The sequence below is a fragment of the Erpetoichthys calabaricus genome, chromosome 4, assembly GCF_900747795.2.
Source record: "Erpetoichthys calabaricus chromosome 4, fErpCal1.3, whole genome shotgun sequence".
NCBI lineage: Eukaryota > Metazoa > Chordata > Cladistia > Polypteriformes > Polypteridae > Erpetoichthys > Erpetoichthys calabaricus.
In genome coordinates, this window is record NC_041397.2 from 48,159,334 (window position 1) to 48,187,064 (window position 27,731).

General features: G+C 36.9%; 1 protein-coding gene across 2 annotated transcripts in view; it reads right to left on the bottom strand.

The window, feature by feature from the left end:
- The window catches only part of pola1 (polymerase (DNA directed), alpha 1), a 452,854-nt gene extending 426,133 nt beyond the window's left edge, over positions 1-26,721 (bottom strand). Inside the window, exons 1-9 of one of the 2 annotated variants that reach the window (XM_028799416.2) lie at positions 26,571-26,721; positions 18,887-18,999; positions 18,044-18,140; positions 12,014-12,094; positions 9,009-9,127; positions 8,704-8,766; positions 4,539-4,643; positions 2,318-2,492; positions 426-591 (exon numbers count right to left, since the gene is read on the bottom strand). In XM_028799416.2, coding sequence (XP_028655249.1) covers positions 426-591; positions 2,318-2,492; positions 4,539-4,643; positions 8,704-8,766; positions 9,009-9,127; positions 12,014-12,094; positions 18,044-18,140; positions 18,887-18,999; positions 26,571-26,619 — 968 coding nt within the window. In that variant the 5' untranslated portion in view covers positions 26,620-26,721. Of the gene's footprint in view, positions 1-425; positions 592-2,317; positions 2,493-4,538; positions 4,644-8,703; positions 8,767-9,008; positions 9,128-12,013; positions 12,095-18,043; positions 18,141-18,886; positions 19,000-26,564 lie in introns of both variants that reach the window. The other variant, XM_028799415.2, reaches the window with a different exon arrangement.
- Between the last annotated feature and the right edge of the window lie 1,010 nt (positions 26,722-27,731).

The following is a 27,731-nucleotide window of genomic DNA, read 5'->3' on the forward strand; positions in this document are numbered from 1 at the left end:
TGACTTTAAGCAAAGAAAAAAAAATCACTAGAATGTAACTAACACACAAAACTCTACATATAATTCAGGCAAAAAATATTTTTTGTAGTAGTTCAGATTTTTCAATCCCTGCACTGTATACCTTGCAAATATATTTTACTTTTTTTTTTTATTATTTACAAGGTTATTAATTGATAAATCAGAACCGAAAAGTAGACAAATATGCAACAGATTTAAGATTCTGAACATTGATTTAAATCTGGACCAGGAAGGCCTAGATTTCGGATTCTCTTTATGAAGGTTGATTTTAAATATAACGATGATATTTTCTTTACTCCTCAGAATCACAACAAACTGGGAACACTAAAATTGAAAAAAATATCTTCCTCTAAAGTAACCTGCAATACCTGAATCATCACATAAGAGGAAAAAGTTAATCATCTTACTGAATTGCTGTCTCTTTAGTTTCTGGCTTGATATCAGCCAAGGTATTCACCACGGGTTCACTTTTTTCTTCCTTGGTATTCTGTAGTACAGCCTCTCCATCTTCTGCTTCCATTGGATCATCAAAGTCACCTTCATCAAATACATGTTCTTCCATTTTTTCATAAGCTAAAATTAGAAAGCAATTTTCCCTAATTACTTTTCAGTACCAATTTTGAGTATTGATAAGTGGATTTTAAACAAATATAACTGAACTTGCAGCCTTTTACTTAAAATGACCACTTTATCTACTCAATTTAATTTATAACCTAAAAAACAAACAACTCTGAAGCCCACTGCCAAATACTTCTGGGAGTTTATACACAAGATTATAATGGGTAATTTCCATGTCATTTAGCATGTAACTGAATTTAGAGGTCCTAAATTAGGAGTACCGCCCTTGATAGGTGACTCTCTGACAGCCAGGAGTATGATAGCGGTTTGGTTTTTAAATATATATATTCAAGAATAAATCATCTATGATTTTACTTAAAAAAGCATGACTAAAGGCAATGCCACATTAAACGACTTTATAAGAAATTTTCAGTTATAGACTAGATCTACAAAACCTGAAGGATCTGGGACATGTTGTGGCACTTTCCTATGACTGCCATTGACCTAGTCAGACATATCCAGTGACTCAGCTCAACTAGTCTGTGACTTTCTCTGATAAAAAAAAAAAAAAAAAATCAAACAGGTTTGATTTTGCCTTAAGTTGTAGGAGCAGGTGTGTGCACATGAGAGCTGATAGCCAATGAGCACTAACTCAGAATTACAGTGTAGCAACAAGGATAAAAAGTGCAGGCGTGTTGGACATTGCAAACAGAAGAAAGGCTTGTCTCTCTGATGTTGTGTGTTTTACGTACCTCAACAGAATGAAAGAAGAAAAAAAAAATTATTGTTACAACCTAAAATAATAATTATTTATTTATATATATATAGGGCGGCACGGTGGCGCAGTGGTAGCGCTGCTGCCTCGCAGTTAGGAGACCCGGGTTTGCTTCCCGGGTCCTCCCTGCGTGGAGTTTGCATGTTCTCCCCGTGTCTGCGTGGGTTTCCTCCGGGCACTCCGGTTTCCTCCCACAGTCCAAAGACATGCCGGTTAGGTGGATTGGCGATTCTAAATTGGCCCTAGTGTGTGCTTGGTGTGTGGGTGTGTTTGTGTTTGTCCTGCGGTGGGTTGGCACCCTGCCCAGGATTGGTTCCCGCCTTGTGCCCTGTGTTGGCTGGGATTGGCTCCAGCAGACCCCCGTGACCCTGTGTTCGGATTCAGTGGGTTGGAAGATGGATGGATATTATATATATATATATATATATATATATATATATATATATATATATATATATATAAAAAAAGTGGGGGAATTTCATTTACTTATATAAGCTTTCCTGGACAATGACTCACACCACGTATGTGATTTTGGCTAAATAGAGGAACACATTTAGAAAGACAGACAATGGAGTACTTCAAGGAGTATTATGTGAGGTTGTTTCTACCCTCAAGCATCAGGCTGTGTAATGAATAACTTCTAGGCCAAGGAGGTACTGCTCTCCGATTACTGAGCTTGTCTAGCAGATGTCTTAACAGTCAATGATGTTATGTGCAAAATTCAGTGCTATCGTGTAGGCCTACTATGAAACTAACTTTCAAGTATGCACACTTCTAACCACTTTACGCTTAGTACATATCTTCAATTTGTTAATGTACATCTAGACAATTCTTGTTATATGTGTATTTGTACCTTGTCGGCATACTTAAGATTATCATAATTCTTATTATATGTATATTTGGGTCCTTCATCTGCTGCTGTAACCCTGTAATATGTTTTGGGATTAATAAAGCTATCGATCTTACATTGAGATGGATCTTCCGTCTTAATTTTCACGGATTCTTCTGTTGCTGCACACTTTACAGTGGCAATCCTTGCTCCATTCTGAGCCCCCCGATTGCTTTCTATTTTCTGAAGAGACGAGCTGGGTGGGTGAATTTGAGAGGATATGGGTTTCATCACAGTTGAAGATGTAGATGCCTGAGGAAAAATAAAGTGAAAAAGTGGTTTATTTAAAAACCAAGAATGATTAAAAACTACACAGGCAAGATGCAGTAATTCAGTAAAAAAACACTCCAGTAATAACATAAGAGCAGTGAATGGGCATTTCAAAAAATGTGCACAGTATTTCTGGTATATACCAAAATATATTTAGTTGTATGTGTTACTTCAAAATATTTTGAAAGTTAATTTTTGTCAGGTTTGTTTGAAACTCTAGTTACAATTAAGCAAAAACAAAAAACAATTTTTAAGGTTCATCAACATTAAAATGAGTGCCCCTAGTCATGTTAAGTACGTCAGGGAAGTTTACACAATTTGTAGCCACATTTATATAAAAAAAAAAAAAAAAAAGCTTCAAAAGCATTAAAAACCTTTAGTTAGTAACAACCTAATTTGAAGTCAGAAATGACTTTATTTCTTCTTTTGGTATTGCTGTGCATGAATCCTGTAACTATTTTATATTATTAATGTAAAGATATGCTGTGTTTTATGTTCAGTTCTACTTGTCAGAGCATTTTCATGACGGTACTTCCAGCATTTTACAGTCTATAAAAAGACTATAAATTTTAGTAAACTTTGCTTGAATATTACAGAACATAAATAATGTTGCTGTTACTGCTTATAACAAGTTTAATTTTTATGTCATGCATTTAAAGAAAGAAGATGCCCGGTGAGGACGCCCAAGCCTGGCCATGACGCCCAATGTCGGCTCCATCCCTTTCATACAAGTAAGAGATTAAACAGAGCTCTGTGTTTTTTTTTTTTTGTGTTTACTTAAAATGGGGAAATCTGGACGGTACCCAATATTTTCTGCTGCCTTTCTCTGGTCTCTCCACCAGTCACAATTGAAAAATTTAACTATCATAGAGCCAAAAGAAGAAGAATAAGACTGCTCATATTACAAAGAAGATATACATGCCTTAAAAAATTAACATTAAATACCAGAGGAAAGTTATTCCAAGAAGTTTGTAAAATGTAGCTGCAAAATGTGATTTTTGATTGGAATGCAAATACATGCAAGGCCAAGACAATTAGAAAAAAAATGACAAATTGGAAAATGAAAAAACACCATTCTTTTACTGTACTGCTTTAACCTTATTATCCTAAAAAATGTTCACAGACAATTAGAGTTAAACTCCGTAGCACTGAAAAACAGTCACTGCAGATGGAGAGAGAAAAAAAAAATCTAATGACAAACACAAAAACAAACACACTTCATGCAGCCTAGAAACAGTCACATTCACTGTACTGCTTAAACCTGAAAGGCTTTCCTTCTGAAGAAGCAAAGAAACTGCAAAATAGTTTGACCACATTAAATTACTTTCGTCTCATTAAAGCCGCACATTTACTTTGCCACAAATCATTTCTATGCACGTTTCAACAATGCTTGATTGCAGAACACATTACAAGCAGAAATTAAACACTTGGAAAATCTCAATCTCTTTCTCTGGAGCTTTTAGCTACTGCTAACCATGAGTCAAACCTAATCTCCTGGCACTTTCCATAAAGTCACATTTTATGTCAATGATGTCCTGATTTTTTTTCTGTGATATTCATTCTACACCATGTTCTTAAATTATTTGGTGCCTACAAATCTATGCCCGGTTACAAAATCAACTGGTTCAAGTTAACTCTTTTCCCCTTAATTTTTCCAGTAGTTAGCCCTGTTCCTCCTTAGTCACATACCTGGGTATTAATATTTCCCCTTCCCTTCGTTTCAATAAGATATAAACACATCCTCAAAAATGCCAAGGGCTCTCTCTCTCCACCTGTCTTAGGGTGTTTCATTGTCCTAGTATAATGTACTTCATTGCGGTCTGTTATGATTATTCATGTTTTTCATTTACTTAATAAAAACATCACAAAAATCTGAATTCCATGTATACGCCAACACCTTTCTAGTTCTTTACACAGAACGTTTATGAAATTTCTTGGAGTTTAACATCCCTAATTCAAAAGAAGGTAAACCAATAGCTTGTTAAAAGCACAATCTTTGAATTAGGAGAGAGGAAAAAAAGGTGATACCTTCACAGTTGAAGTTTTCACAGAAAATGGATTTAAAGGCACTCCTACTGGCTTCTTCTTCTTCTTCAAAGTCATCACTGGTGGTGGGGTTAGCAGTGAAGAATTCTAAAATTAATAATGTTAAATTAGTTAATTATTCTGAAAAGCATAACAGCAGAAATACTAATTCTATATTGCTCACTGAAAGCAAACTAAACTAAAAAATTTAAAGACGACTACTGCTAAAAAACATAAGAATCGTTTAATTACATGGATGTAGACTAAACTGAAATAAATTTAAAAATTTTAACATTCTAAATGAATAATGAAATTCCTAGCTCAGGGAAATAATAATAGCTAAGTTTGCATATCCACCCTTAACAGAAGAGAAACAACTGTAAACCAAACTTCATTATCAATAAAGAATTACAGGTGGACATACATTTCAACCTAGTGTTTAGTGCTGGTGAAATGTTTCAGTAAATGTGTTTTACTCAAATCATTATCCCTGCTCAAATAAGATTATTTTTGCATAAACAGATTTACAAAAATATAAATTCTGTTGCTGCAAAGAAGCAACTTCAAAAGCCTGCAACACATTATTTATCCTGAAACCTGACCTATGCATCACAAACCCAGTGTATCTGAAAGCTAGGAATGATCTAGTGATGAGTGAGGCTGATGCAATGATTGCATAAGTAGCATAATCTGGACATTAGACCACTATAAACTTGAAAAATTGTTTAGTTTCAAAAGTGTTCATTTACATTAGTGTTTTATTTTTTTAATTCCAAAGTTTCTTTGTGTTGAATTTTTCTTTGGGCTACAACTTACATTAATTAAACTCAATATAAAAAAAATGGGCACAATCATAGCATCAATATGTACTTTGAGTGAAAGGGCTACGTAACATTCACAAACCTATTCAACCCAATTGAGGGTCACAAGAGGAGCACAGCCTGTCCAGGTGGGACTGGACGGGATGTAGGAACCAGCTCTGAACATGGTGCCAAGTCCATCACAGGACCTACTAATGCAAACATCCACATTCATAGGAGACCAATATAGAGCCAACAATTTTTTATTATACACATCCAAATGATTGTCATATTTACATCCTACCATTATAGGACTAACGGGGCATGGCCCATTTTGGGAGGCTTTTAGTGGCACACAAGGCCTGTTAAGACAGCAGATTTAACAGGGATATAGACATTTAGCAGCACCCCCCCTGCATTCATAAGTTAACACTAAACTGAACAGCTGATCTGCAGCTCAACCAAAACTCTGGTCAGCCCTGTATTTCATCTGATAACAAAGGTGTACAGTATATCAGACCTGAGCTGATACCTCTGCAAAGACTCCTTTAGACAAAGTCATCCAGGCTTTAGGCTTCTAGCCACAAAATGAACTCTGGATGGATGTGATGGACAAAATAAGGTACCTATAAGTAGGTACTGTATCTAGAATTGGTTCAAATCACCAAAAGTTGCACCTTTCTTCTAAACTAGCTGTATTCATCATTTCTGTTCTTTTGGGTACTGAAAGCTGACAAGTCACTCTCCTTGGGTGAAAAGCCTCCCACTATTTGCCAAGAAAAAGCTCACAACCTTTTTCTGGCCTAAAAGGTACTCTCCATAGAGACTTGGAGCTAGACACCCTGAACTAGCTCAAAGATCCACTCTGCCACACTTAGTGACTCAGAAGACTGAAAAGCAGCCTTACTTCGAGAAGGGCAGTAAACATATAAACAGCAGAATGAAAAACCAGACATGTCATAGGATTGAGCAAAGCCTGATCAGTTCCATTTGTAAACAGCAAAGAACAGTGACTGCATGGAATCCCCCACTAGATCTTACAGACATATAGACAGTACACAACTGGATTGGTTAAACAGCATAAGAATCACTTAACAGTTTGAAATTATGTGTTAGTGGGCTTTCTCTGTTTGACTGTGCTATTGTATCCTGCAATGAAACGGTATACTGTGTTTTCTTCTTGCTTTACACTCAGTGCTTCTGTGATAATCACTGCTTCCCTGTGACCCTAAACTGGTTTGATTAAGTTTCTCTCTCAGAACAGGCAAGATTAAAAGTAGACCTAAGACTTTTATTGGGTTCTTTTTACTGTATTTGACTGCATACTATGCAAGAATTTAACTTGACTCGCCACCTGTAACCAAATGGCCAGAGCACTCGAATGCACAATGTTACACAGTAGCAGGCAATATCTTAAAAAAGCAATACTTGTGTGAAGTAACACAGTATTTTCTTTAAATAAAAACTTTTATAGTACAGTAACACATTTTTATTTCAATAAAATAAGTCGTGTTAGGTTACTTGTTATTTTAAAATGAATGTTTTCCAGAAAAGATTGTTTTAAATGTTCACATTCCACTTATCTGCGGGTGATGCATTTTACATGGTATTTTGGTTACAAATACAAGGGTCAGCATATCTGCGAATGGGCTTATCCTGGAGCATATATGGTATTTATTTATGCCATCCTTAAGCATATGGAGCTCTAATTGCCTTTAGGATACCACAGTATCTTTCAATGATTGTTTCATACCAGATCTTCCAACGTTCTACTTTTGAGATGAGTAGGAGATAATAAGGAAAGAGCACATTACAAATCAAACAGGTACATATGAAACTCTAACTTGTTAATCTGCCTGAAAAAATCTAAATTTATGCATTCCATCAATTATTTATACTGCTGTCTTCTACACCAAGGGTAACTTACCAGATCAGAATACATTACAGGTTTAGGACTGGCTACCAAATGTTTACAAGTAACTTGGTGTAGAAAATACAAGGAAGATGAAGCAGTTATGAACTGGCAGGTTTGCATTGTAGAAGTTCAGAATATATAAATACCATATTTTATAAATAACATTTTATAGATATAGCACAGATTAAGTGACATGCTCAGGGTTAAGCACAGAGTCAGAACTGAATTCAGATATCTTGGCCACAACACCAGTCTGTCTTCTCATATACCATAATGTTCTAAAGACCTGCTTCAAGCAGCAGTAGGTGGAAGAATCAGTGTTAGGTTGCTCTGTCCAGGCATAACCAAAAGAAAAACACTGACTTTTTTTTTTTTTTTTTAAAGCTCAACCAAAGTCCGCTAACATCTTTCTGAAGCAAACTAAACCACAAGTACTGAAACAAATGACGAGGTAAGCATTTGTAAAACACAAACTAGAAACAATACATTCTTTTTGCTTCTTTTTATTCCTTGGTTAATAAAAAGTCTAGGTGGCTCACCACTACCTTTTTTAATATGTTTCTCTGACATCCGTTAGATTAGATCAGAGAACCTCCTTGTGTGATCCTTGCAATACACAACAAGCTCTTCTCTTTTGCTGCTCTACCTGGTGGTTTGTAAACTGATGCACAACTAGTAATTAAAGGAGTGTCTTTATTGTGTTGCATTAATATCTTTCATTGTTTCCTGCAAACTTGAAATTGACCGACAATCATTAATCATGTAACTATTGCAAATACAAAGGTAAATGACAAATATAGAACATACACACAAAAAATAATTTTTGCACCTTAATTGGCCTCTTCCAGTTTGCATGTACAATTTATATCCGTAAAGCATATTAAAGTCTGTGGTGGGTTGGCACCCTGCCTGGGATTGGTTCCTGCCTTGTGCCCTGTGTTGGCTGGGATTGGCTCCAGCAGACCCCCGTGACCCTGTGTTCGGATTCAGCGGGTTGGAAAATGGATGGATGGATATTAAAGTATTATACCCTGAATGAATGTTTATAATGTTTTTTGCAATTTCTTATTAGATTATACAGAAAAAAAATCTTAACCCAAAACATACCCTGGGGTGCATTTCACTTTTAACAAACACTTTTTTCATAATCCTTCCTTTAAATAGAGACTAAACAAAACACAGAATAAAATACAAGCACAAATACTACAATGTGTCTCATCTCACCAGCTCAAAGTAGTTTCAACAAAATACAACAATACAGCTAACCTGTTGCAAGAAAAAGTTTACATTTTAAAATTACCAGCAAATAAACTCCTACTATAAAAAGGTCAGTATAAGCACAGAAAGTAAAAATATCCACCATAATAACTGATATACAACTATTAATCTCTAGGAATCAGTAAAAATGTTAAGCTCAATTATATATCAATACAGAAAATAAGAAAAATAGTACCTCAGAATGGAGATCCTGCAGTATGTCACCCAGAAGGTCATCCTTTGACAAATCAATATCTTTCTGCAGTAAAAATAAAAATGGTTCCAAACACAGTCAAAAGAAACAATGAAATAAAATCAAGATCAATCAGTAAAACTCATTGCAGCCGTATTTTTTACATTGTAAAAAAGCAAATCACATTATTTGAAGTTTCTTTTTGAAAAAATGAACTGCAACTATATAGCAAAAATATGCATTAATATAATGTAACTGTATTAAAAGACACACACTTTATTTACTAATGTAAATTTCAAGAAACTGACCTCTGAACTCTTTACTGTGCTGGCCAGAAACATTGATTTGATGCTATTAGGCTTTGAAACAGATGTTTTCTTTACATTTTTGGAGTCCTTCTTCTTATTCCCTTTGTCACTTCCTTTTCCTACATGGAATGAAAGTAAAACAGCTATTTGCCAAGTATTATAAATAATTCAGTGGACGTCTAGCCATAGTGTAGTTAGCAGGAGGCAGATATAATTGATACATGCCATTATATATAAACCAATCAAACCAATCAACCACAACATTAAAACCACCCACCAAAAAAGCTTTGACCCATTGAGGCATGGATGCTAGAAGACCTCTGAAGGTGTCGTGTGGTATTTGGCAGCAAGACTTTAGCAACAGATCATTTGTATCCAGTAACGTTCAAGGTGGGCATCCATAGTTTGGACTTGTTTTTCTAGCACATTCCTCAGATGCTCGATCACATTGACATCTGAGAATTTTGGAAGCCAAATCAACACCTTGAAATCTTTGTCATGTTCATCAAAACATTCCTGAACAATTTCTGCAGTGCGGCAGGGCACATTATCCTGGTGAAAAAATGTCATCAGGGAGTGTAAGAGGTGTGAAACAATCTGGGTGGACAAATCAGTAGTAATCAGAATTAGATCCTGGGAAAGAATAATGAAAGATGTATTACTATTCATAAGGTGTTTATGTTCTTGGCGGAAGAAAAAAAGTGTAAAGTATCTGCACAGATTTAATCAGAAACAAAAAAAGTCACTCCTCCAACAGTCCAATGCTCCTTGCATGGCCAGTGTGTGCTTGTACCTCAAGATTGGAACTATGTCAGTGCAATGATATTATATATTGTGAGATTTTTGAGCTCTTTTTACGGACACTCCCCAGCAGTGCTGCACACCAAAAACGCAATTGACGCATTTGTCTGTTGCCAAGGCAAACACAGGTTCGCAGCACCACCGAGGCAACTACAAGTTCACAGTCACTACTGTCAGTGCAGGAGGAAGCCCCAGAAGAACATAGTGATTAACAACTGGGTCGGTTTTAAGATGATGTTTACAACGTTCTACTTTAATTACAAAATAAACAAATTTTCCACTTTAATCACTTTTTTTTCTTCACTGTGTCCCTAATTTTTTCCTCAGTAGCTCAAATACATTGTGATGCTGCTGCAAAGGTGCAAAAAAAAAAAAAAAAAAAAAAAAAAAAATTAAATTGAGAATTTGCTCAGAGGTCGCATCAAATGAACACTGGGAACATGTGGCAGCCATGATGCATGCATGTACGCATTCTGAGTGTGAAGTATAAACCAGCCTTTAGCGTTAACTGGTAAATAGATATCAGGAACAATCAAAATACCACGCAAGTGGGCATTTCACTTGAAGTGATTGTAGAATGCAAACTACAAATACTGGATTGAACAAAACAAATCAAATAAGCATACGGTTGGGCACTATTATTTTATTAAAAACTCCAACATTGGGAATATGGGTGACTCCACTTTGAAAAGCCATATGAAAGGAAGTAAACATTTTGAACTGCAGAGGAGCAAGGAAGCCAATAATTCTACTAAGTATTTTTTGTGGACCTTTTGCGTGGCTATCGTTACATTTGACCACCACACCAGCAAGCTGTTCAAATGCCAGTGGATTAGCAGGCAGTAGTGATAGAGTAGAAGTATTACTAGCTTGCCTAGAGCTCTCAATATTGCAATTTTTGTCTTCATATGTGACTGCTTGACACAAGTGAATGCTTGAAATCCTCTTCTGGGTGTTAAAGGTGATGGACAAGCAGTATTTATACAAGAAATGTGTATACATGGCTTTTTTCAGGAAATGTTTCCTGATAGAGAGATCATACAAAGTAGTACACAGTGTGTGGGCGCTCTTCCTAAGGTATACCTCAAACTTTGCATCCGCAACAATTCACAACCTACTGTAAAATATGCCAAAATTATTTTTTTATGATTATTTGCCTAATAGGTATCTGGTCACAATAAGCCCAACACAGTAAAGTTCCAGTATTTTTACATTCACTTTAAAGTGTTTCATTTGTAAACAGCACTCGAACACATGCTTTTTTTTTTTTTTAATACATGATTATTTGTTTTTACTGCTTGCACACACCAAAATACTGGCACAATATTGGTGCATAATTGGACTATTACTCTAGGTAAACAGTAGGAGCTTCAATGTCAAGTTTTTGTAAGCAGTCGGCAATTTAAAATAGGCCCCATATTTGAATTCATATGTGAACCAGTGTAAAATAGTCCTGGAGAAGTTTTGTGCTGGTCAGTAATTGAAAAAGGTCATAAAAAAGTCCGGGATTAAAAATGTACTTAAGTGTACAAACCCTGAGCTGGGCTACCAAAAACCAATTTGTCCACCCCTATTTAGGAAGGTTGTAAATGTCAAAGTAATATTCATATGAATGGCAGGATCCAAAGTTTCCCAGCAGAACATTGCCCAGAGCACCACACTGCCTTCACCTACATGCCTTCTTCCTATAGTGCATCCTGCTGCCGGTTGTCCTTCCTTAGACCACTCTAGGTAGGTACTAACCATTGCATGCCTAGAATATCCTACAAAAACTGCTATTTTGGATAAGCTCTGATCTAGCCATCACAATCTGGCCCTTCTCAAAGTTACCTACATTCTTACACTTGTACAAAACTGGTTTTTCACTTGCTGCCTAATATATATAGAAACAATTAAATACAGCCCTCTACAAGTATAACAATGGATGTTTTAATAGCAGGAGTAACAACAATGTCAAGGTCATTTTAATAGAGCAGTTTATTAAAAAAAAATTAAATAAAAAGAGAGAAGGTAAGGCTAAACTGGAGGATGCATCCCTTGGATTTAAAATGAACCACAACAACATTTACTGCCTGCCAAGTTACTAGGAGGTGCAATTTTATATTTTAATAATGTAAGAACTAAGTACTTCATAATTAAATGGTTTAAAGTAATTTTAATCTACAATCACTTGACATAAGAGAGATAAAAAAAAGGTAACACACCTTTTGAATTGGTGTCTAATGCATCTTCATTAAGTTCTTCATCAAAGATCTCTCTACCATCTTCTACATAGCCAGTTCCATCTTACATTTAAACAACAAAAAAAAAATGTTTAAAGATGCTTTCATCTCATGACAAATAATTTTAAAATGCAGAGGGAATTTAACATTCAGTATATTTAGATACCTTCACACACAACAGTAAAGACAATTAATACAGTTATAATCTATATTAAAAGTAGATGTTCTTAAAAATGTACATATGGGGACAAATACATAATGTGAAGCATGTTACAGTAACAAAGTCTACTACTTTTACACATAAACACCTTTTCTAATAAAATATGTTAACCCCCCTACTAAACTTTGATATTTTATTTCAGTACAAATGCCAATGTATCCAAGTTATCTTTTGACTTCTATTAACATACTGTATATATTCTTTTATAAATATATCCATGTGCAAACATGTTTTTCTCGCTAAATTAAGTTCGGTAAGTAAGTAAATATTTATTCAGCTTATAAAAACACACCTAAACAGCTGGTTAAAGAACCAATGGTCTTTAGAAGTTATGGGTATTTGATGAACAGACTGAATTTAGCCATTCAATTTATAAACACAAATGATTTGGCACATAACAGGAAATGAACAGGACAATAGTTAATGAAGAGGTACACTGTGCCTGTATCCTTTTATCTGGAGACATTTAAAAGTCACTTGAAGGATAATTTAAAAATTACCAATTAGCCTAAGATGAATTTCTGTGGATTAATTTTGCTAAATTGACAACCAGTTAAAGTGAATGAGTAGGTAAGTACCTTGGATGAGTGATTACCTGGATCAAAGAACAGAAAAGACAGAAATACTGTTTGGTGAGCATTACACGAACACGGACCTGTCAATTTAACCTAGCAGCTCTAAATCTAAGCGTTACTGAATTAGCACTCAATTCATGAAGTATCTATGACAGCACCCCATCTTTAACAACAAACATTACAACAATGTTTAAGGCTCTCTTTAAAAAAAAAAAAAAAAAAAAAAAAAAAAAAAAAAAGCTTATAAACATTTTCAAAATACAGAGGACACAATTTTTTCATGCACTTAGTTCTGGCACAACTAAAGTACAAATAGAATTACCGATGTTAACCAGGGCTATCCAGGATAAGTAGAAGATCTCCGCTCCCCTTGTATGCCATAAAAGGTGACTAATGGAAGTCAAGAAGGCAACCCAGAATTGCAAAGATCTGCTCCAATACCCCGATGACGACAACCCAATGATGCAAGTTACAGAGCAGCTCATAAACACCACAAGGACACCTCATCTACCTATGTCAAACAGAAAATCAAGTGACTTGAACAAACCATAAACATGGGAAAGCTGATTTACGATGGTTGGTAGGGCAGTGTTTGATGGCAGGAGATATGAAAGTGAAGTATACATGAAGTGAGGATGTCACAAAAAATTATTTTTCGGTACTAAAGTTCTAAAAACACAATGGTACTAGCTTTTTTTCCAGAATCAGTAGTACCGAGAAAGTTGGTACTGCACTTACATGTAACTGCTAGTAGATAAATTACTTAGAAAGCCATAAAAACAATTGAGAAAAAATGTCTCCCTGTGGTAATGATACAGTGCCACCTCCACATATGTCAAAAAGAAAAGCAGCAGATGTCACATCTGGAAATGATTTTGTTTGCGCCCATGAAAATATCATGTGAGTGCAGAAATCATACACAATTTATATTTATAAAAAAAAAAAAAAACACACACACACACACAGACAGACAGAGTCAAGTTACTGCCCCTTTTATCCCATTGTGAAATTTAGAAAACAGATTTGTACATGCTTTGAGAGCAAAATAGCGTCACAAATCAAATGAGGTGTAATTGTTTAATTTGATAAGTCTTGCCTTTTAATCTCCTCTTACACTTTTAAATAGTGTCCTAACAAGCCCCAAAAAATGAATGGAGGTTTCACATTCATTCTCCAATTGTAATAAACAATTCTAGATACCCACGCTGTTCAAGCATTTGTCATTTTTCTAACTGGTACAGTATATAGAGTTCAGGGTCATACCGTGGGTGTGACTTACATGTAGCTTCATTTACGCATGTAAGTATTAAGGGGAGGGGGAGAAAAAAAAATAAAACAGGCAAAGTAAACAGGATGAGAGCAGATGTGTTGCATTCACATAACAAGATGAAAAGGTTAAAGGTAGGCAGAATGCATAGTAAGAATGATGGAAAGATACAAGCTTGTCTGGCAGGGAAGAAGTGATGGCAATGCTGAACTTGGGATACTTTGCCTGCCTATTTTTCCCCCGACACAACTGGTGGAGGTATAGACAGAATAATAGTGTCAGGCTAATGATAGGCAAAAACAACTTTGTGACATATAAATCTGATGATGTAAGAAGCATGACAGACTATCTGCTGATAAGGACAGTTGATCGGGGCAAGCAGTGTATAACATCTTTGCTAAGTTGTACAAATCTTTTAGTCAGCAGAGACATGAAGAAAACTAAGGAAGTATGTCCCGAGGATGAAGGAGGAAGAGAGAGTGAAAAGTAAATTTGTCCAAACATGGGTAGCAAGGGCAAATAAGATTTCATAATCCTCAGGAGAAAATTGCAAGTAGGAAGCAGTAAAGAATGTCCGGATGAAAACAACAAAAGGTGGCAGATGGATAAAGGACCACTGTAACACAAAGAAACGTGGCGGTGGAATGCCAAGGTACAGATGGAAATTGAGGAAAAAGGGAAGATGCTATAAACAGCAACAGAAAACAAAGCCATAAGGTGACAGGGTGATATGTAAGAAAGCAAAGAAAAATGCCAAAAAAGCAGTTGGGAGGGTGCAAGAAGCTAAAAGTCAAGAGTTTACAAGTGAGACTCAGAATATGGAAGGAAACAGACATGTTTTCAAGATCAGAGAGCAAAAGAAAGGATATATTAAGTGTAAATTGAAACAGGCTGAAGGGATAATTGTTATACATAGTAATGACATTAAGAATACTTGGAAGTATATGAACAAGTTGATGAATTAGGAAAATATACAGGATGAACATTCTAGAATTGAACGATTGATACACTTGTGCAACATGATTGTGTGTAAATTTCAGTATAGAAAAGTAAAGTTGATCTATTGGAATGTGGGTCGATTTTTGGAGAGCTCCAAGAAGACCCAAAGGGGAAATAAAATTGCATGGGAAGGGAAGAGGAGATGAGATCTTTGTTGTTGAGTGAAAATAAAAAGAAGCTGCATTATGCATTTAGAAATCTTGTATATCTGGAGATATCGGACATGGTTCCATGAAAACTAGTGAGAAAGACATTGAAGTATTGCACAATGCTAACGATCTCATGATGATGGAAAAAGTGAAGTAGAAGATACTGAAATGAAAATCTAGTTTGGAAGTTAAAGGCCTCAAGGTAAATGCAGGAAAGACCTAGGTGATTTTTTTTAGAAAAAAATGGCAGGTGGCTTCTATGAAGTGGGTCCATGGCTGTGCAGCATGTAATGGAAGAACGCAATCCAATGTACATTTTGTTGGAAGTGCATAAAAGATAGAGTTATGAAAAGTAACCCGCAGGCAGTAACTGTGGCCTTTGTTTGTTGAAAGCATGTGGGAGTGGTGCAGACAATAGTGGCTATAAATTCAGATATCAGCAATGGAGTCATTTTGGTAAAAGTAGAGAACTTCTACTTCAGTGACATGTTCAGTGTAGATAGAGTTGTGGATACAGAAGGGAGTGTGAGATTGAGATGTATTCCCAATGTTTCGATTATATGCATCTAAACCTCACCTTAGTTCCACATTCTGACATCAAAAGGAGAATATCTGGCATTGAAGGGTCATGTTTATAAGAAGCTGTGTGACGAGCAGTATATGGTATGGGAGTGAGATATGGCAGACCATGAAGAAAAGTTAGAAAGAATTACAATGAGAATGATCAGGAGGATGTGTGGAGTGTCACAGAGGAAGAGAGAGAGAGAGAGAGAGAGAGAGAGAGAAAGAAAGAAAGAAAGAAAGAAAGAAAGAAAGAAAGAAAGAAAGAAAGAAAGAAAGAAAGAAAGAAAGAAAGAAAGAAAGAAAGAAAGAAAACTAAAGGTGTTTTGGAGCAAAAGTCAGAGGATGACTGGGTGATAGGAGCACAATATGAAGTGGAAAGATTGACATCAAAAGCAAGGCCAAAGAAGAGGCAATAAGAGGTGATGTCAGATGATACGAAAAGAATGGGCCTTACCATAATGATGCCTGGGAGAGTGAAAAGTATTGAAAAAGAAAATGGACATTAACAAAGAGTTATTCACAAGTGGGTAACACCTCTACCTTTGTGGGTTTCAGTTAAAGCAAAATGCTGCACAAATAATTACTAGAAGTAGGAAGCACAACCACATAAATCCTGATCTTAAGTCTTAATACCAACTTCCTGTTAAGGTTCTTCCTACATATAGCACTTTGAACTGTTTCGGCCCTACTTACTTACCTGAATTTATCAATAGATTATAATATATACATCTCTACTATAGAGTCCAAGGTTTGAAAAAACAATAATGGGTGATTAAACTTAAGCTACAAGGCCCCATAACTGTGAAATGCTCTGCTTGCTTGTGTAAGATATGCCACATTAGTCTCGGCATTTAAATCCTGGCTGAAGACACTACTTTAGTCTATAGCACCCTGATTTGAGCTGTTAATATCGTAACTGTTTGTTTACATCCATACAAGCGTGATAATAATTACAAATTGTAACTGACTTTCCTCAATATCATGCTGTGGTACTTGGTGTAGTAAAGTATGGCCAAACTGCTGCTCCCACCTACAGGAAGTGACACCACATATACTGGGAGCCTTATAATCCAAAGAGGAAAAGATTACATTTTGTTAGACTGCTCAACACAATGTTAAAATACTGTTTAAAAAAAAAAAAAAAAAAACAGAAGAGTGGGCACCAGACCTGTGCTTTTAAACAACTCCAAGACTTGTTTGAAACAGGGAGTATATACTGTACATACACAACATAAAGATGTTTCCTCTTGAAGTATGAACTCATGGTTTAACAACTGTGAAGCATACTTGCCAACGACTATTCCAACATTCTGCCAAAAAGTCTGCTGATCTGCAATTATGGTGTTTCATAAGAGCTCAAAGCAACAAATGTAAATATTTAGGCATTCCCAAAAGAAGCCAAAAAATATATATTTAATTGCCTTGAAATGAACTTGAACAGAGCTTTCAACGTCTCAAAAATCATTAAAAACAATGAACAAGATCAATGTCAGACTTCTTGGTTTCATAAAACCAGGAAATAACAGCAACAGCCGTCATGAGAAAGAAAGGGGAAAAAAAAAAAAAAAAAACACACTATGGATGTCTAAAGTTTCTAAAACTCTAAATGAAAACACAAAACATTTTAAATGGTAGCTCCCTGGATAGAGCAATTAAAAAAATAAGTCTTTAAGCCATTATGCAAAACTTAAAGAAAGAAATCACTGCCTTTGACTAGGAGAACTTCATTTAAACTCTCACAAATGGTAGTTAGGATTGACTAATCGAGTCTGCTGGGATGCCTCAAGACTTGGGGTCTACCAGCACTTCATTATATCACGTTTTTAGCCGGAACACTGTGTAGTCAACATTCAAACCTGAATCAACAGTGAATAATGCAACAGGACAATAATCTCAAAACAGCAGCAAATAAACATCGGAAAAGACAAAGTGGATGAAATTTTGTAAGTTGGAATAATAAAGTCAAAGTTGAGGCCTACGTCCTACTGCAATAGTATTACAAGACATAAAAAAAATAAAATTTTGAGGTTACTTTATGTTCACCCAGGACTAGATTTAAGTTAAATATTAATGTCTAATATATTAATAAATATTATATATATTATTCTTTTGTCATGAAATTATAACCCAAGAAAGAGGGGAAAAAAAATGCAACAAAAATGACATTTCAATATACCAATCAGCAATGTAATCACATTATTTGTCAAGCAAATTTAATTTAAAAATAAAATCATTTACCATCATCAATGATCCAGTCGTCATCCTGTCTCTCACGGACTAGCCTTGAATACTGTTCCTCATCCACTTCCTCATAAACACTGCTAAAATCTTCCACCTGAAAACATAAGCAACGTGAAAGCACTCTCATGGTAATGGGGATGAAAGCTTATCCTAATTAATGCACAGCATCAGCATAGGTAATCAGTGGGCAATGCCCTAAAATCAGTTGATTTACGGCATTGTAAGGATTATCTGACTCTCAGAAGTGTCTGAAAGATGAACTACATTTCTTTCAAACAAAAATCAGTATGGAGCATCATATAATTAACAGAGATATTGTAAAATTGAAAACTGTTACTTTTGTTTTACACAATCTGATATTCAGCATATCCATAATAAAGGCAAAATAAAAAAGGTCATTTAAGTAAGTTACATTTTAAATTATTATAAGGTTGATGGTGACTAAGTACAAAAATGTGATAACTTGAAAATGTAGGCTTTAGTTTTTTAATAAAAACATTTAATATCACAGTTTAGAGCTTGTAAAACATGCATGTCTTAAAAACACTTGACCTAAAGCAGAGCTGATGATAAAATAAAAACTTAACAGATAAATATTACACATTACTAATCAAGACAGGCTATGCTAACAGACATACATTTACCATATGAGATCCAGTATACTAGTTAACACTGCTTATAATTATCATAACCTGTAACATAAGCAGTTCCATTTGGCATAGAATACCTAATTAATAACAACATCTCCTCATCAAAGGTTTGTGAAATATTTGCATCAGTTGCTACAAATGATTTAATACACCTACAGTCTGGAATCGGTTCTTATAATGTACAATTTACCTCATATTTGATCTTTTCCCCAGCTTTGGCTTTCTTCAGCAAGTCAAGAGCAGACTTTCGACCAGTTTTTTCCTTCTTCTCCCGTCTTGACCGAGATGTGGCCAGGCCAATGTCTGACAAATTTTAATATAGGAAAAGTATTACAAAAGTGAATAATTGATATAATGCAAAACACATAAGAATCTCATGCATAAAACACAAGTTATTATTTCATGAACTAAAGTTTGCTAAGTGTGGGAAAACAAAATAAGCATGAAAATTAGGCACATGTAAGTGTCTAATACACACATGAACCACATGTCAGATTTTAGATATAAGGAACACAAAACAGCTTGTAACATATATTGCTGCACAATTGCATTTTATCAATTTAGTTTGTTGACACTTGACCTAGAAATAACTAACATACACAATAGTATCAAGGTTTTCAAAGCTTAACACTGCCTTGTGGAAACAGCAATCAGTCTAAAAAAAAAGTGTGATCAAATTCATATATTTAGAAGGTACTGTTCTGTTAACTGGAATTTTTTTTTTTTTTTGTAACTGGGAACTTTTTTTTTTTTTTTTTTTATATATAAACTTTTCCAGCATTCAAAGATATTTATAACTAATATGTTGTGTTCACTGGTTAAGTAACTATTTCATAAAAAGTGGTCAACCATGCTTTTAATAAAATCATAAATCGAGAAGTTAACTTTAACCAGTGCATTAACGGAGATCTGAAAAACTAAAGGACTTGTTAATGTAACGATTTGCAAAGCATTTTTGCTACACAGAATGTAATTTAAGCAACAACAGTGAAACACTGAATTCTGCAATTATTTAATGTAAAAAAAAAAATCAACATTAATGCAGTATCCTACAGTAGAAAAGTATACTGTGACATCAAACTAATCAACCTGAAATCAATGACAGTTTGCAAAAAGTGCAAATAAATATAGAACCAGTTACTTGAGGGGCCAAGTTCATTATTAGTATTATTTGGTGGATGCCTTATCCAAGGTAACTTACAACAGTTGTGATACAGGAGGCAGCTGAAGAGACAGGCTAATGGTCACACGGTGCTGGCAGTGGGATTTGAACTTTGTGACAGAATCTGAACAGAATTTGTGACCGAGGTGAAAATAATTCTTGTACCATTAAAACTCAAACCAAAAAATGCAGAAACAGAAAATGGCTAGGGCAAGCCCTAGGTCTTAATGCTACTGAAATTGAGCTGTACATGCAAGAAGGCCCCGAAGCAACACACAGTTAAATCAAGGGTCTGTTGAGTATCTGGCTAAGATTTTTCCCCCCAATAAATGCAAGTGACTGACATATAGAGAACAAGAAGTTGATTGATTGAGCAATACATGGAATAAGCATTCGTATGTGTTGAGGAAGCTAATGGCGAAAGGAAAAAACAGATTTGTCACTAACTGTTTTATGCTAATTCAAAGGGAATAGTTTAGCATACATTCTCAAAACCTCTTAATCAAATTCAAGGACAAGGGTGTAGACATCAAGTAGAAAGGCAAGACGAAGCGCGTGCAGAAGGAACTCCAAGTCCAGCTCAGGGCGGCGAAGGAGCAGTACAGGAGAAAGCTGGAGCAGAAGTTGCAGAATAACAGCATGAAGGAAGTGTGGGATGGGATGAAGATCATCACTGGCTGCAGCTCGAAGCGGAGTACCACCATCGAGAGAGACGTGAAGAGAGCAAACCAAATGAACAACTTCTTTAACAGGTTTGATCACCCTAACCCACTCTCACTCTCACCTCGGAGTACTGCACCCTCCACACATCCTTCTGCTGATACTAGCATAGGAGAGACATCCCCACCCATAATTACAACAGCGCAAGTGAGCAGAGAGCTGAGGAGACTTCGTGCCAGCAAAGCAGCGGGTCCAGATGGAGTATCGCCACGACTGCTGAAGGTCTGTGCATCGGAGCTGGGGGGTCCTCTACAGCGCATCTTCAACCTGAGCCTGGAACAGGGGAGAGTCCCGAGGCTTTGGAAAACATCTTGTATCACCCCAGTCCCAAAGGTATCACGTCATAGTGAGCTGAATGACTTCCGGCCTGTTGCTCTGACGTCACATGTGATGAAGACCATGGAGAGGCTGCTGCTTTACCACCCAAGGCCACAGGTTCAACACGCCCTCGACCCTCTGCAGTTTGCATATCAGGAGAAGGTGGGAGCGGAGGATGCCATCATCTACATGCTACACCGATCCCTCTCCCACTTGGACAGAGGCAGTGGTGCTGTAAGAATTATGTTTCTAGACTTCTCTAATGCCTTTAACACAATCCAACCTCTGCTCCTTAGGAACAAGCTGACAGAGATGGGAGTAGATTCATACCTGGTGGCATGGATCGTGGACTATCTTAAAGACAGACCTCAGTATGTGCATCTTGGGAACTGCACGTCTGACATTGTGGTCAGCAACACATGAGCGCCACAGGGGACTGTACTTTCTCCGGTCCTGTTCAGCCTATATACATCGGACTTCCAAATCAACTTGGGAGTCCTGCCATGTGCAAAAGTTCGCTGATGACACTGCTATCGTGGGCTGCATCAGTAGTGGGCAGGAGGAGGAGTATAGGGACCTAATCAATGAGTTTGTTAAATGGTGCGACTCAAATCACCTACACCTGAACACCAGCAAAACCAAGGAGCTGGTGGTGGATTTTAGGAGGCCCAGACCCCTCATGGACCCCGTGATTATCAGAGGTGACTGTGTGCAGATGGTGCAGACCTATAAATACCTGGGAGTGCAGCTGGATGATAAATTAGACTGGACTGCCAATACTGATGCTCTGTGTAAGAAAGGACAGAGCCGCTTATACTTCCTTAGAAGGCTGGCATCCTTCAACATCTGCAATAAGATGCTGCAGATGTTCTATCAGACGGTTGTGGCGAGCGCCCTCTTCTACGCGGTGGTGTGCTGGGGAGGCAGCATTAAGAGGAAAGACGGAGCGGAGTGGTGGCTCTGAGGCTAAGGATCTGCGCTGGTATCCCGAAGGTTGCCGGTTCGAATCCCCGTCAGTGCCAAAAGAGATCCTACTCTGCTGGGCCCTTGAGCAAGGCCCTTAACCTGTAATTGCTCCAGGGGGCGCTGTACAATGGCTGACCCTGCGCTCTGACCCCAAGGGGTATGCGAAAAAAACTAACAAACACTGTTGTAAGTCGCTCTGGATAAGAGCGTCTGCTAAATGATGTAAATGTAAATGTAAAGACGCCTCACGCCTGGACAAACTGGTGAGGAAGGCAAGGCTCTATTGTTGGCATGGAGCTGGACAGTTTGCAGTCCATGGCAGAGCGATGACAGGAGCCTGCTCAGTGCCCAATCATGGAGAATCCACTGCATCCACTGAACAGTGTCATCTCTAGACAGAAGAGCAGCTTCAGCAACAGACTGCTGTCACTGTCCTGCTCCACTGACAGACTGAGAAGATCGTTCCTCCCCCAAACTATGCGACTCTTCAATTCCACCCGGGGGGTAAACATTAACATTATATAAAGTTATTGTCTGTTTTTACCTGCATTATTATCAATCTTTAATTTAATATTGTTTTTTGTATCAGTATGGTGCTGCTGGAGTATGTGAATTTCCCCTTGGGATTAATAAAGTATCTATCTATCTATCTGAAATCCTAGACAGGGAGCAAGTTATATCACAGTGTCCACTCACACAGGAGCAATATAGAGGAGGAAATTAGGGAAAAGTCTAACAGAATATGGGAGAAAACCCCATGCAGAAACATACAACCACCAAGGGGGACAGATGACATGATGAGGCAGGTTAGCGCCACTTTCTCACATGTTGTCACATTAATGCAGACATTCAATGCCAAAAAAAAACTTGCAAAACTGATCAAGACATGCTAAATTGACTGGAGCTGCTTAGACAATGTCTTGTGGAACATATTCATTACAATTTACATACGCAGTCAGCCCTTGAGTTATGAACAAGCTCTATTCTTGCTGATGTTGCGAACCTAATTTTGTATGCCAAGTGACAACTTGCACTGAAAATATCCATTAATAGAATTATTGGCAAAAAGGCATAATGCTTCATTACTTATTTGATAGGAAAATGCTTTAAACTTATTAATGAAATGATAACAAATTAATATTATAGTACATCACAAAATACAAAATTTAATTCAAGATGAACCACAGCTATGTACAGCATGGTGAAAGTATGCCTAAACACCCTACTGTTTTTAATAATGACACAGTACCTCGCAGAGTTGGAAAATGTATAATGAGGGCACAAAAACCAAGCACAAACTGACGAGTGATCCTTCAGTAGAAACATTCCATGATTGTCAAGGGATCGCTAAAAGTGTCACTCCAAGACCTTATCCAATCTCTGAATGGTCCAAATGACCTGCTTTCCTGTTTTCTCCCAGGATCACATTAAATACATTGTATTTCCAGGTAAGGACTTAATTGTTATCAGCTCCCCGCACATAAACACACCCACCACTATAACTTAAAACAAAATTAAACCTTTGATTTTGCTGGGGAGAGTCACAGGTGATTGACGTTCAATGAAGTCTGCCACAAATGCCCTCAACCCAGACAGTAAGATTATCTGTACCTGAAAAAGTCATGTAGTATGACGGGGACTTAAAAGTGTCCTACTCCCCTCCCAAAAGCTATGCTCTCTAAGATGAGAAACATGGGACGCACACTTAGGATACTGGGAATTACAGGCAGCTGCTGATTGAGCTGCTTACCTAAATATACTGCCAGTTACATTCGACGACACATACATATAGCAGCACAAAATGACTTAAAGTGGACACAAAGTCAGTAGGGTGCAGTAATATTTCTCACTTTTAGTGATGGCTGCTATGAATTCATCCATGCCAAAATTAGTTTGCTTGGCTTGTAAGCAAAAAATTGAAGATACTAGATGAAAACTGAAATTCAAATGGAAAAAAAAACGGAGGTTTTATGTGCTCATTTGTAACTACAGCGAGGGGTCGGGAGCATGCTCTGATGGTTCGATGTATGGTGGGTGCAGCAACACACTACCTGAATTGGGTGACACCTCAGCACCACACTGGAACAGAGTGAGGCGCTTTTTTTTTTTTTTTTTTTTTTTTTTTTTTTTACAGTGGATGGAGTGCCAATCCTGCCACCAACCCCCAAGTTTTCCCTGTAAATTGGAGGACCTGCTTGTAGGGCTGAATGCAGAATAATATCATACCCAGGATGAGCACCTACAGAATCACCATAATCTAGGGTTTGTTTGTTTCATGAAACATGTACACATAGTGGCAACTGCTGTAATAAAATTTTAAAAAATCAAACACTTGAAAAGATGCTAAACATAAAACTAAGCTTTGGACATTGAAACAATCGAACAATTAGCATCCCATCAAACTTAATGTATAAAAAAAGCTGACAAGGGCTAATTGTGCATTACATTGGCAACCTTGGCATAACAGTCTAAATGACTTCAACAGAGGGCTGATTTTTGGGGCACACTGGGAGTGTTTCCTGAGACATGATCATTAAAGTGATGTTTGCATTGAGGTTAAAAGGTAAGGTCTCATCTACTAGGAGCAACTGTGGATAAAAAGCCAAAATATTGACAGTACTGTACACTGAACCAAAAGTGCAAAGAAAACAAGCTGAAAAATATCATTTGGTCAGATAGGTCATGCTCCACACGGTTCTCAATGTACATATTACAATTGTGCTGCATGCTAAAAAGACATCTGCAGGTCCAATGTTGGATGTCTACAGGGTTCAGGTAGCTCTGTTACAGTGCAGTGTGCATTTTAATGGCATTGGTTAGACAAACGGCGTATGCAACAAAAACAACACTTATTTATATAGCACATCTTCATGCAAAAAGCGTAGCTCAAAGTGCTTTACAAGATGTACAAGGAAAGATTTACAACTGCAAAATAAAGAAATAAAGAAATAAATAAAGTTAAAATTCATACATCCATCCCTGAACAGGGTTGCAAGGAATCTGGAACCTATGTCCAGGGATTGTTCCTGCCTTTGGACATGGTGCCAGCCTATCATAGGATGAACATACAGATACAGATACACACACATAAACACAAGGGTCAATTTAACGCTGCCAATCCACCTAACCTGCATGTTTTTGGAGTGTGTCAGGAAACTGGGGCACGTAGAGGAAACCCAGAAGGAATTCAGGAGAACAATCAAACTCCATGCAGGGTGGACATGGGACATGAATCCTGGTCACTGTGTTGCAAGGCAAAAGCGCCTCCACTGTGCCACCCATACATATGTACACATATGCGCGCGCGCGCACGCACACACACACACACACACACACACACACACACACTACAAATAAATAAGTAGTATAAATGAAAGAGTCCCAAGGCATTGCCTAAATCACTATTAATAATCACAGTCTTTAAATCTTAATACTGGAACATATTTCAACCAAACACATTTTGCAGAATCTATGCAAGTCACACATAAATAAAAGCATTAGATCAACAAGATTTTACTCCTAAAAATGTAATTAGATTAATTGAAATGCAAGTACAATTAAAAAGGAACAAACACTACAGTCTTCATAGAATGGGGTAGGCCACATTTAACTAAATGTACTGTACTACTAAATGTTCTTGGACAGCATAAAAAAAGGTACTCAGTAGACCTTAGCGCAAGGCTTTGAAGTAAAATGAAATGTAAAATGACTAGTATTTGCCACTCCTTTTGTGCTAAATAGGTTTAAACTATTAAAAGTCATTCCTATTCAGCATCAAGTCTAAACACTGGCAAGACAGAAAAAAAGAACATTAACAGAAACATAATGAACAAATCTTTACATTTACATGATGTTCATATTCTATCGTTGCCAGCTAACCACTGTTTCCACCTTTACACAGCAGAAGGAAAACAAAGCGTTCCTCACTGCATCAGGCTGAAAAAAAATTATATACCGTAAACCTTGCAGTGTAAAGGTGTTATCATAATGAAAAGTGACATCTTGGATTGTTAATGTAATTTGAATGAGAAAATTAAAACTTATTTGCAGCTTTAAACTTTTTGTTTATCACCAAATCATCATTTTAATATTTACGAAAAGGCACAGTTGTGAGGAAGCAAGTGCTCTTGTCCCAAAGATGTGAATGGTAGATTCACTAACAACTGTAAAAACTATCCCACTATAACATACTTTGTCCTTTAGCAGACTGACATCCCATTATGGGTATGCTCAAAGCGACTGGGTCAGATATCGGACGCCCAGGACTCAAAACAGGGTAAGTAGGAAACTACTGCATACCATGAAACATTCGATAGTTCAAGTGCAACGGAACAAACGCATAGCAATGGTTGAAACATACTCCTAACATCGCAGCTCCAGAAGATACACATAGCTATCAGGAAAAATGGGGAGCTTTCCCTGAGACGCCAGAAAAAACGCCCAGTTAGACCGATAATAAAATTATACACTAATGTACAAATAACTCCATGTCCAGTTGTACGTTAAATTAAGTTACTGTAGAAATATGAACGTGTTTAAAATCAGCTTCTTCTCTGCGTTCTATTCCATCCTACACCTGCCGCTTTTTACAATATGTGAAAAGCTCAATATGCGAAAATCTCAAAGTAAACACGTGCCATGCAAAAAGCAGTCCTCGCTGTCAAAATATAAACATTCCCTCCATGATAGTTGCGCACTCTACACTTACCCTTATCCTGGTTATCAGCATCCGTATCCGAGTTCGACACAGGCGCCATACTATTCAGCGTTTGTGATGAAGTATGCTGTGATTTCTTATTTCAAGGTCTGACAAAACTTTACACTGCACTCCGAGACAGCATAGGCTAGGCGCGGGAAACTTGCACTGCGGAAGTGACGATCTTCACTATTCCACCAATAAGCTTCATGTATTGCCTCGTCACGTGGATGCTCCGGTGCTGGGCAAGGACGCTTCGAGACGATTGGTCAGTTGGTAAACAGCAGCCAATCTACCGTCTTCCGTATCGTGTATGTATAGAAAGTGCATGCGCGGTGTTTTCATTCGTCATTGTGAGCTTTGTTCCATTTAATGTTTGAGAACACGATTCTTTAGAAAGTCCATTACAGCCTGTAGCAATCTAGTACAGTGAAGTTTCTTTGCTCGCCCGCTATATTAGATTAGCACTCGCGACACTAACTGCAAGGACAGTTTTATGCAAAGGTCATAAGGTTACTCATCACTCAGTCGTATTCACATTCTTACATTTGCGGTATTGTATATTCGTTTGTGGGTGGGTGTTTATTTTGCATTGTTGTATAAGTTGTATTTTTATCTAATGCTGATTTAATATTGCTCTTCTCGATCTATTACTAGATTGAGGGTTTATGCAATTAAGCATTTCATTGAAATATATACACATACCAATAAACTTAAACTGAACTTTGGTTCCCGTCGTCTTTCTTTAAAAAACATTCCCATACCTAAATAATTGATCATTTAGCGCCGGAGTTCTTAAACTTTTTAATCTGAGTACCCAAATAAGAAAATCGATGCCATTCTGGAACACAAAAAGGGGATTATTACAATAATGCCAGAGAGCCAAAAACAAGACAAAATAACAATGGCCATATAATAATAGTAATAAAAAGTAATGTTTTTATTTCTTTTTTAGTATATTTCTCACATAAAATTACAAAATGGGGGAAGTGGAAGGTAAACATTTTGTTAAAGAAACTAATTATTTTCAACTGGGAAAAGATTCCTAAATTATAGCACAGCCAGCATAAGGGCATAGTGTAAGCTTTTGATGATAGATAAATAGAACTTCATATGATACCAGGAAGAAATAAACAGAAGCTTTTTAAATACATAAATAGATAAATAAATATA